The 10,466-nt window shown below is 56.5% G+C and overlaps 1 protein-coding gene across 2 annotated transcripts in view; it reads right to left on the bottom strand.

Moving 5' to 3' along the window:
- Positions 1-310: 310 nt before the first annotated feature.
- The window catches only part of RAPGEF3 (Rap guanine nucleotide exchange factor 3), a 29,462-nt gene continuing 19,306 nt past the window's right edge, over positions 311-10,466 (bottom strand). For both annotated transcript variants that reach the window (XM_061129234.1, XM_061129233.1), the window contains exons 17-28: positions 7,981-8,062; positions 7,551-7,697; positions 5,117-5,214; positions 4,611-4,736; positions 4,308-4,489; positions 3,944-4,034; positions 3,754-3,804; positions 2,776-2,863; positions 2,363-2,427; positions 1,864-1,918; positions 1,701-1,772; positions 311-722 (exon numbers count right to left, since the gene is read on the bottom strand). In XM_061129234.1, coding sequence (XP_060985217.1) covers positions 604-722; positions 1,701-1,772; positions 1,864-1,918; positions 2,363-2,427; positions 2,776-2,863; positions 3,754-3,804; positions 3,944-4,034; positions 4,308-4,489; positions 4,611-4,736; positions 5,117-5,214; positions 7,551-7,697; positions 7,981-8,062 — 1,176 coding nt within the window. In that variant the 3' untranslated portion in view covers positions 311-603. The remainder of the gene's footprint in view (positions 723-1,700; positions 1,773-1,863; positions 1,919-2,362; positions 2,428-2,775; positions 2,864-3,753; positions 3,805-3,943; positions 4,035-4,307; positions 4,490-4,610; positions 4,737-5,116; positions 5,215-7,550; positions 7,698-7,980; positions 8,063-10,466) is intronic.

Genomic DNA, 10,466 nt, shown 5'->3' with positions numbered 1-10,466 from the left:
GGGCCTGGCCCTCCCTGCCCCACCCCCAGGGGCTGGCCAGAGAACACAGCCTCTGTCCACTTAGGGTAACAATACAGCTCCTCAGGGACCACCGCTCCTGGACAAACAGCCCTGACCACACCCAGCTGTTTATCGCACAGGCTGTGGAAAGAAAGGCGCCACTGCTCCCCACCTCCACCCACCGCCTCCCCAGGCAGTGGGCCTGCTCCGGCCACAGGCGTGCAGACACTCAGCCCACCATGGAAACACACCCCAAGGGGCCAGAGCCGGCTGGACAACAGAGCCATGAAGCCGAGAATCTGGGAAGATCCTGGTGTGGAGAGCTCTCTATTGAACACAAAGAGAGAAAACGCTCTGCTCTCCCACTCACTCCAGGGCCTCTCTGTCCCCCACTCCTTGGCCTTGGGCCCCGGCTCGTTCCATTCCCAGGTCCTCCTTGGCCACCAGTCATCAGGGGGGACGGGTGCCTCCATGCTGCCCGCTCCCGGGCCTCAGGTCCAGTCCTTGGAGAGCCCTGCCCGGCTCGGCCAGCCCGTGGGCCTCCTGGCCCGGCGTGCCCCGGGCTCTCCTGGCGGCCAGTGTCTGCTCCAGCCCAGCCCCTCCTCACGGCTCCAGCTCCCGGGAGAGGCGGGACAGTTCCCGCTGGTTGTCGATGACCTTCAGCTGCTGGACGTAAGCCCAGGTGCTGGCGGGACTCCGGGTGCTCACGGACTGCTCCGAGCCTGGGGGCAGGGAGTGCGGTCAGCACTTTGAAGAGCCCACCTTTCCCCTTCCAAGGGGCAAATCGACCCCCCTGCCCTATGCCACCCAGCCTGCCACTCCCCACAGCCAATCTAGAAGACACCCCACCCCCCACTCTGGGACAGAACAGCACAGTGGTCAACCACACAGACTGAAGAAAACAGGCCCCCAAATTATATGCAGCTTAATACCCCTTTTACTAAGCTCAAAAACAATGAAAACTAAAGAATATTTTGTTGTCGTGATATATATATATTTTAAAGATATATGTATTTTTTTTAATTTTTTTGGTATGTTTTATTATATGTACACATGATAAAACTATTTCTTAAAAATAAGGACATGGGTAACTCAAAATTCAACATAGTGGTTTCCCTGGGTGGGGAGGGGCAGGAGGACAGGGGAGGGGACCACCACTAGGGAGATGGAAGTTATGGTTAGTGTGCTATTACCAGAATAGATACACACATACAGTAAGATAATGATGACGGTGTGGTATGAACTGTGGATTACAACTAATCCCTTTTCACACAGACTGAAGGCCCATTAAAAGAACACGGGTCTGGAGTAGGAGCACGTGGGTCCCAGCTCTGTCTAACTGCTTATCTAACCAGCTCTACCCCACGGCGGCTTCCACCTGTTTTTTCAAGGCTCCAGTCCATTGTATACCTTTAAGTGGGGATAACACTCTACCTACTTCATACAGCTGTTGTGAACCATTATCAACATCATGCTTTGCAACCCCGTGGACTGTAGCCCGCCCGGCTCCTCTGCCCATGGGATTCTCCAAGCAAGAATACTGGATCTTCCCAACCCAGGGATTGAACCCAGGCCTCTCTCATCGCAGGCAGATTCTCTTCCATTTGAGCCACCCGGGAAGCCCTTTCAGGTATGGATGTGCCTGTAAATGCCAGCCAGCCGTGGCCAGCTTGTCAGCACCCACCCCTGCCCTCACTTACACGTGGAAACCCTGACCGCCTGGCTGTCCTCATGCAGGTGGGAGACTCGGCTTCTGAGCGGTGACAGAGGCACTGGGGGGTGGAGGGGGGAGTCGGTGAGAGACCAGGTTGGTGCCTGGAAGGGGACATCACTCGGGTGCCCACCGGGGACCTGCCCTCTCACCGTTGCTGTGGCTTCGGCAGTGGTGTAGCATCCGTGCGGCTCTGGCCATCATTCTCTGGGGGCCAAGCAAGGACATGAGACCTGATATGAGGGACGGGGTCCTGGCCTGGCCTGGGGGACAGCTGAAGTGCTCCTAGGCACCAGGGGCTGTAGGAGACGGGGCCATGCCTGCTATGCCCCAGCTCACCCAAAGACCCAGCGGGGATCAGGCACTGGGAAGACAGAAGTCAGGGAGGGCTTAGAGAGTAGCAGACCTGGTGGGGAGGGGATTCTGGCTGAAGGGTGAGATAGCTGAGGCCATCACCCCGGCACTCCCTGGTGGAGACCAGATATTCTGAGGGAGTGCAGTGGAGTAAGGCAGGGGCTATTTTAAAGGAAGTCTTCATATTTATATTACTGAGAACACCTTTGGACCGTCTCCCACCCCCATCCCTTCCAAAGCCATCGTCACAGCCTCCAACCTGTTCCAGCCTCAGATACCCGCTCTCCTTGGACTCACCATCTTCTCAAAGTTGATGAGATTCTCCACCAATGTGTGATTTCCCTCGTGGATGAAGGTCATGTCTGCAAAGAGATGGGCCTTGCTCATAGGTCCCCAAACTCCTTCCCCTCCCAGCAGCCAAGCAAAGGTGAGGGGCCAATAACAGGGAGACGAGGGCCTGCCTCCCCCGGCCACGCGACCCTCTTCCTGCCTGCTAACCTCCTGGAGCAATTTCTTTATATCACTTAGGCCTCGTGTCATCGGCCACCTAATGTCTGCGTGTCTTAACTCTGCCTCTACCTGGTAAGCTCCTCATTAACCTTTGTGGCCCCAGGGTGTTGGCACAGTGGAATCATCCAGGGGGTCAGGTGGACACTCTGCGGCAGGGACGGGCGGGATGGGAGCAGGGCAGCAGGGGCTGGTGCCCTTACCTTTGAGAAGAAGGGGCATGAAGGGGATGAGGGGAGGGGAGAGCTTGCTGAGGGCCAGACGGTACACTCGGTGGTTCCACGAGGGGTCCTGAGAGGGAGGAAGCCACAGTGAGACAGGGAGGGTGGTCCCGCACACTGTGACCTACCACGTGCCACAGCATAACCAAATGCCCACCCGCCAAGGAGAGGCCGTGTGCCCACTCCTTGGAGCTCAGCCTCCTCTCGGCCCCAGATCTTCCCACGGCAGGCTGTACGGCAGGCAGAGGGACCCGGAGCTGGGATGCCAGGCTGCGTGATGTGGTTTCCTGGCCTCCAGTTAGCCCCCAGGACACACATGGACATTGTCACAGGGGCTCTGAGGATTCATGGAAAACTCTTTTTTGCCCCTCTCTCCCTCTGTCCCTCTCTTTCTAGTGGGTATACCCCTTTGTATTTCTTCAGCCCCAGGAGGAGAATTTTTTTCCCCCAGAGCTCTTAGAGCCTTGCTGATGAAAGCAGCCTGCACAAGCTCTCTCCTGAACACTCTACACCTTTTGCTACCCCCGCTACAATTCCTGGGAGTGGAGGGCTCAGCTCCTCAACTCTTGCCTCATTTTTTGGCCTAGGTGCCTTGAGTCTCCTGAGGGGCCTCTGACAGACCCCAGAACACCATGGGAGTTGGGTCAAGACCTGCTTCCTGAGTCCTGAGGCAGGTCAGCAGCCTCCTGGTGGCCCCCTGGCACCTCAGACCCCACCAGGGCCAGCAAATGCCGCAGCAAATGCCACATAGGCCCCTATACACCTGCTGAGGCATATAATACACTACCCAGACCCCATAGTGTAAACACCGCATTTCTCAGCCAGCCCCCCAGGCTCACAGGCCAAAGGGAACCGGGCCCTGACCCAGTTGGAAGCCCGGATAGTGACCAAGGACAGGCAGGGGTGTTGTGCGGAAGAAGCGGGGGGTCGGGCCGGGCTGGGGGGGCGGGGAGCACTCACCAGCAGCCTCTCGAGGGCCGAGTAGAGCTTCCGGACTTTGTGGGGCAGCCGCTGTGAAGGAGAGGCAGGTGGGGCTGTCACTGCTCTGGGGTTGTGGGCCCTATCCCCAGCCAGGACCCCCAGGAGAGGCGGGGGCCTGACTCAGGACCAGGGTGGGGAGGCCCTGACCTACCCAGCCGATGGCACTCACCTCCCAGGTATGGGCCAGGCGGCTGATGGCTGAGTTGCTGAGACCAAACATGACGGCAAAGAAGGAATTAAGATTCTTTTGCTCCTTGAGGCTGTGAGCAGAAGACCCAGAGACCCTCAGGGGAGGCAGCCACACACAGAGCCCCAGACCCACACCACCCCCCAGGCCACAGCACAAGACCCGGCCAGGCCAGCGCTGCCCTTGCAGGGCCTGGGCCTGTATGGTATGGGGAAGCAGGGGCCCCGGGGGTCCCAGGCAGGCATGAGGGTGAGCGACTTGGCCACACCCTGATCACAGATCGGGTGGTTAGGTAAAGGCACCGTGGGACTCTGCCACCCAGCCCGCCCAGCCCACAGGCACTCACTGGGCCGCCAGTTTGATGAACTTCCTGAGCAGCTGGGCCCGTAGGCCGGGCACGGAGCAGAGACACAGCTCCGTGGCCACCCAGTACTGCAGCTCGTTAAAGCGGCGCATGAAGCGCTCCAGGTTGGCGGTGGTGACGTCCCGCAGGTGCTGGGGGCCCAGCACATAATGGATCAGCTCCACCTGGGCAGGGGGGCAGCACACGAGGTCAGTGCGTGGGGCGGGGCGTCCAGCACACGAGGTCAGGGCATGGGGCGGGGTGTCCCCATCGCCCGCTCTCCTCCCCTCCGCTCTGCCCCAGCACCTGGTGGATGCTATTGAAGAGGTTCCAGTCGTGGTCTGTGAGCTGGCCCGCCAGCTCCTTGGTGCTCACCAGGTCCAGCCCCTCAGCAGAGCCCACACTGGGCCCCAGCTGCTCGGGGTGTGGGGTCTGCAGGTGGAAGAGTGCTCAGAGGGGTTCCTGGGGAGTCCAGGGGGCATGGTGCGGGGAGAGAGTCTGGGGCCAGAAGTCTGTGCCCAGGGCTGGAGGAATGTCAGGAGGGCAGGGGTGCTGCAGGGAGTGGAGGGGCTCCCCAAGGAGGCATGCCCTGACAGCTCCCCAGTGCTGGGGCCCCTCTCCCAGTTGAGAGCTCCCAACAGTTCTCCCCTTGAGACTTCCTCCATCGGCTGAGGCCCACTCTTCTCTCTTCCTCCTTAGGAGCAGCCAGAGCCAGGCCCTGCTCTCCTTTCTATGTGGCCCTGTCCTAGCACCCACCCGCACCACTCCCAAAACAGCCCTTCCCGGGGCCCTGGCGCCCTGCCTGGCCCTACCAGCTCGTGCACTTCCTGTGGGTTGACAACAAAGAGCCGCTCGTTAAGCCCCAGGGATGTGGCCACACCGCGGGCATCTGGCTGCAGGCCAATGGCATCTGCAAAGAGAGCAGAGGCTGTGCTGGGTGGGGACAGAGAGGGAGGCCAGGGAGCAACCAGAGGCGGGGTGGAGGCTGGAAGCGATCTCCCAATAGCGGCCCTGGAGTCCTTGGCAGGTGTTCTAAATGCACAGGTGCGCATGCCCACACATGCACAGGGGCAGCAGGGCCCGAGGACAATGAGAGAGGAGTCTTGGTGAGACAGGCTGACACTGGGCAATGCTGGAGCCTCCCTGAGCCCCAGCTTCCTCCTTTGTCAAAAGCAGACACCAAGATTTCCCGTGACTACTCATAAGTCAAATGAAGTCATTGATATAAATAGCGGCTACAAGGATATGATACATATACAAGCCCTTTGAAAACTGGGAAATGCCTTACAGAAATCTTTGTGTGGATTTTCTTTTTGTGTGTGTGTGTGTGGATTTTCATCAGCTCTTGTGGACTGGGACTGTGTTTTCATTCATGTTTGAGTCCTCAGTCCCTAGACCAGTAGCCTCCAAAGTAAGGTACACAAGATCATCCATGCATCCAGGAAAAAAATATTAGCACTTACATTGATTTCCGTTACCTGTTTTGCATTTGGTCTGTGTGTTGCTCTCTGATCACGCAGCAGTAGTGTAGGAGTGTGTGTATGTGACTTGCCAGGAAATATACACAAACAAGGGAGTTTGTAATAAAATACTGACTACTGACATAGTGAGTGAAGTCTCTCAGTCATGTCCAACTCTTTGCGACCCCGTGGACTGTAGCCTACCAGGCTCCTCCATCCATGGAATTTTCCAGGCAAGAGTACTGGAGTGGGTTGCCATTTCCTTCTCCAGGGGATCTTCCCAACCCAGGGATCGAACCCAGGTCTCCCGCATTGCGGGCAGACGCTTTACCATCTGAACCACCAGGGAAGCCCTGACATAGGTGTCCATCAAAGCAATCAGTGTTCTAAACAGAGCATGGCATGTAGGGTCTCCATTAACACTGGCTTTGGACAACTGCAACTTGCCAAGTGGCCACCAGAGGGCAGTGCTTCCCAGAGAAGCACACAGGCATGGGTGCCCTCATCATCTTGCCTTCCTGAAGGAAGGAGGCTTGCTGGTCTCCCTGCCACTCCTTGCCATTATTCTCTGCATGACCAGCTGCTTACCCTGGGCTCCAGCCGTCATACCCATGCTGTGTCTTTCATGGAAAACAGTAGTTTTTAATGTCCCAAGTTCTCTAAAGGCAGGTCTTAATAATCCTCATGCTGCCATACTCTGAGCACTAACTTTATGCCAGGTCCCATGCTAAGAGCTTCAAACACAGTAGCTCATTTAATAGCCACAGCAGTCCTAGGTGATAGGTCGTTACAGTGCTCATTCAACAGACAAGGAAATGGAAGCTCACAGAGGTCAAACAACTTGGGCAGGATCATATAGACAATAAGCAGTGGGTCTGGGATTACAACTTAGGTCTGGGAGTCCACAGTTCAGGCTCTTAACCATCAAGCTGCTCATCTTACCTGCCATGGTACCTCTGCCTCCTAACATGCTGCTGGCCCATAGATGACCCTCGAAGATGTTGATGGACTAAATGAGCAACTACCTAAACTCAAAGTCTGTCTATGTACTCAACGGGTGAGCCTGGGAAAAATCACTGAATCCATTTGAGCTTCAGTGTCCTTGTCTGAAAATAGGATAAAAGTACCCATCTCATAAGATGGCTATTAGGATTAAATAAATATGTAAGCATGATAATAATGTCAGGCATCCCTGGTGGCTCAGTGGTAAAGAATCCACCTGCCAAGCAGGAGACGCAGGTTCGATCCCTGGGTCTCTGCCCATCGCCTGGAGCAGGAAATAGCAACCCATTCCAGTATTCTTGCCTGGTAAATCCCACAGACAGAGGAGCCTGGCGGGCTACAGTCCATGGGGTCGCAAAGAGTCGTACATGACTTAGCAACTAAACAACAAACGATAATAATGAAATAGTAGCTAATATCTATGTAGAGCTGTCAAACATCATTCTAAACACTTTTATAGATTAGCTCATTTAACCCTCACAAGCAGGCACTTTTTCATCCCCATTTTATAAATGATGAAATGGAGCACAGAGAGATTAAGCATCCTGCTGGAGGACAGAGAGAAGGGAGCCAGAGGGCTGGGCTCAAATGCTGGCAGCAGGCTTCAGAGTTCATGCTCTTCAGCACGACATGCAAAGCACATTGAAGAAATGCAATAAGCCTCCCATAACTGCTAACTACCATTAACATTGACAAAGATGGTGATGATCTTAATTCAGGGGGTGGGCATAGCTCGGAAGCGGCCCCCTCCCTTGGGGCCACCCTACCCAGAGACACAACTCACCACCTGCCGAGTTGACCTTCACCAGCACCTGCCCCTTCGTCCAGCTGTCCTCCTGGGCCAACGCTGCCATCACCTCTCTCACTGAGGCCGTCACAGGCAGCTGCAGGGTTAGCACAGAGTGGTCTGGCCGGCAGATGTCATAGGGGACTGGAGAGGAAGATGGGACTGAATTGTGGGAGGGAGCCACCTGGTCTCCCCACCCCAGCAGGGAGAAGGCAGTGACTGCAGCAAGGGAGGGTCCCAAGGAGGTGGGTGATGGTACTAAGGAGAAGCCTGGGCAGGCAGGTGGGAGACCCTGAGGTGAGCAAGGGGGGAGCCTGAAACAGAGACCCCCAAGGAGCACAACATGCCATCCTGGGCCAGGTACCCCGAAGTCAAGGGTGGTGACAGCAGGGTTCGAGCTCTGCCCCGGCTGACTCGGACCACCAACCTTTGTCCCCAACTCTGATGGCACAGTTGCTGCTGGGGAGAGGCTCGTCCTGGCTGGGGAGCCAAACAGGTACATTCCGGGCCTGAGAAGGAGAGGAAGTAAGGACCAGAGGACACGGGAGAGCCTGCAGGGACGAGGAGGGGCCTGTCACCCGGAGCATGGGTCCCACACAGCACACACACCACCTAAGGGATCTGCTTGTCTCGCAAACCTGGGACAGGTAAGGCACTGGGAACCTGGGGACTGAGGCTCCCAGGGGAGACAGCAGAGCTCAGAATGAGTCTGTGCCCCTCTATGTGTGTGTCACCCCCTCTGCCAAATGGGCCCAGAGCCTCTCTAATCTAAACACAAGGCAGCTGTTGATCCTGGTCTTTTCCTCCTTCAGCTACCATTTGCTGTTTTCTACATGCTTATTTTAAGTAACTAAATATGCATAAAAGCCCTTTGACAAAATACTATTATCCCCATTTTACAGATAAAATCAGTGAGGGCTCAGAGAGGTTAAGTAACATACCCAAAGCAGCACAGCTAAGTGGCCCAGCTGAAATCCTAAACCTGCCCCCACCCCCTCCCCCGTGCTCTTGTCCACCAACACTTAACTGTGTCAGCTGCCCCATAACCCTTCCTCCAAGGCCCCACCACAATGGGCTCTTGGGGGGCCCCCACTGCCCAAAGGCCTCCCTCACACAGCTCCTCTGCCCACCGACTATTCTTTCCAGATTTTGTACTATTTTCCTCCTCCCAACACTAAAGGCAGCAGATGAGGTTTAGACCTTGGTCCATGGTTCTTCCCTGGATTTCCAAATCTCTGCACTCCCCTCAGAGCTCCTCCCAGCATCGTGTACCAATGACCCCCTTCTCCCCGCCCCCAGCATATGGAAGACTCTTAAAACCATACCACTGGGCATTGAATTCTCTTGCAGACTTTGGTCTCAGTATCTTCCATATCTGTGCTCCATCACCCCAAATACTCCTCGGATCCCCTCATCCTGCCTCCCAGGCTACTCTTCTGGCCATTCCCCTGGGTTCAAGGCTCCTGCTTCCCCCTGCTCCCCTCCCCTACTTCCCCACAGAGTATCATCTAGTTCCGGGGTCTCTGTGTTCCCCCTTCTGCAGCCTAGGCCATCCCCAGATCCACCAGCCTGTATCGTCTCACGCCTTATCTACTACAACAGCGCAACTATTCTCCGCCAGCCTTGCCTCTCGGGTGCTTCCCTCCCTCCCACTCCCATCTGCCTGACCAGAGCCAGATTAACCTTCCTATCACAGCATCCAGGCCACCATTGTCTGCCGGATAAAGCTCAGGCTCCCCAGCTGAACTATTCAATATGCAAATCCCATCTTGTCAATCCTGGGCTCAAACACCTCCAATGGCTTGCAATGGTCAAAGGACAAAGGCCAGGCCCCTTTCCGTGGCCCACAGGGCCCCACCTGCTCTGGCCCCTCCAGGGCTCCCTCAGGAGGTGGGCTCCCTTCCCCACACCTGCCTGCAGCCTCTGCGCCCTCCACCCTCACTCCCTGCACCTCCCAGTTCCAGTGGTCACTTCTCCCTGACCCCGATCCTTTCCTTTTCAGCCCTTTCCTTCCTGCCTCCAGAGACCCCATCTTTGTCCTTATTCAGCATGAGGTTGCTCTGCAGCTCTGTCCCCCACTTCCCCGTGAGCCCCCCGAGGACAGGGTGGCTCTTCCAATGCCCTACCGCATCCTTGGCATGCCTTAGGTGCCAAGGATGCGGTAGGAGATTGGGAGAGCCACCCTGGCACCTAAGGCATGCCGCCTGCCCTTCACTGAACATCAGCAGCAAGAGTTCAAGCCCCCTCAGGGATGGAGCCAGCATTCTAGTGGGCCGGGAGAGACACCAGCAGACAATTAGCAACGAGACAACTAAACAAAGAAAACAGTTCCACTGGGACAAGGCTTTGAGAAAACCTTTGAGGACACCTTGGAGCGGAGCCAGTGGAGGAAGGGCTCTCACAGGGAGATGGGAGGGGCCGGCAGGTAGGGGCAGGAGACAAGGAGGGAGGGAGCCTCACTTTCAGCAGAAGAGGACTTAGAGGAGGAAGGGGGCAGGATGAGGTGGGAGAGGCAGCTGGGCCCTGCAGGCCCACATGAGGCATTTGGGTTTGATTCTCACTGCGAGTCTCCACAGGCAGCCCCAACCTACCTTCCCAGTCCTCCCCACCCCATTCTTCAAATCTCACTCCAGTCAGGACTCCTCCTCCCACTTTCCTCTCCCAGCCCACTGCTGGGGATGGCACTGGCCCCCAGGACCCCCAGGGTTTCAGAGATGCCTCCAGGCACCAGCCCTCACCTGCCAGGCGGGAAACTGCTAACTGGCCCGAGCTGTGAGCATGAGTGGGCTTCCCAGGGGGCACTAGTGGTAAAGAACCTGCCTGCCAATGCAGGAGACATAAGAGATGTGGGTTCAATCCCTGGGTCAGAGATCTCCAGGAAGATCCCCTGGAGGAGGGCATGGCAACCCATTC

Source organism: Dama dama, chromosome 3 (genome assembly GCF_033118175.1).
Source record: "Dama dama isolate Ldn47 chromosome 3, ASM3311817v1, whole genome shotgun sequence".
NCBI classification, from domain to species: Eukaryota; Metazoa; Chordata; class Mammalia; order Artiodactyla; family Cervidae; genus Dama; species Dama dama.
Note: the sequence above shows the minus strand (reverse complement) of the source record. Positions and strands in the feature narration are given on the sequence as shown.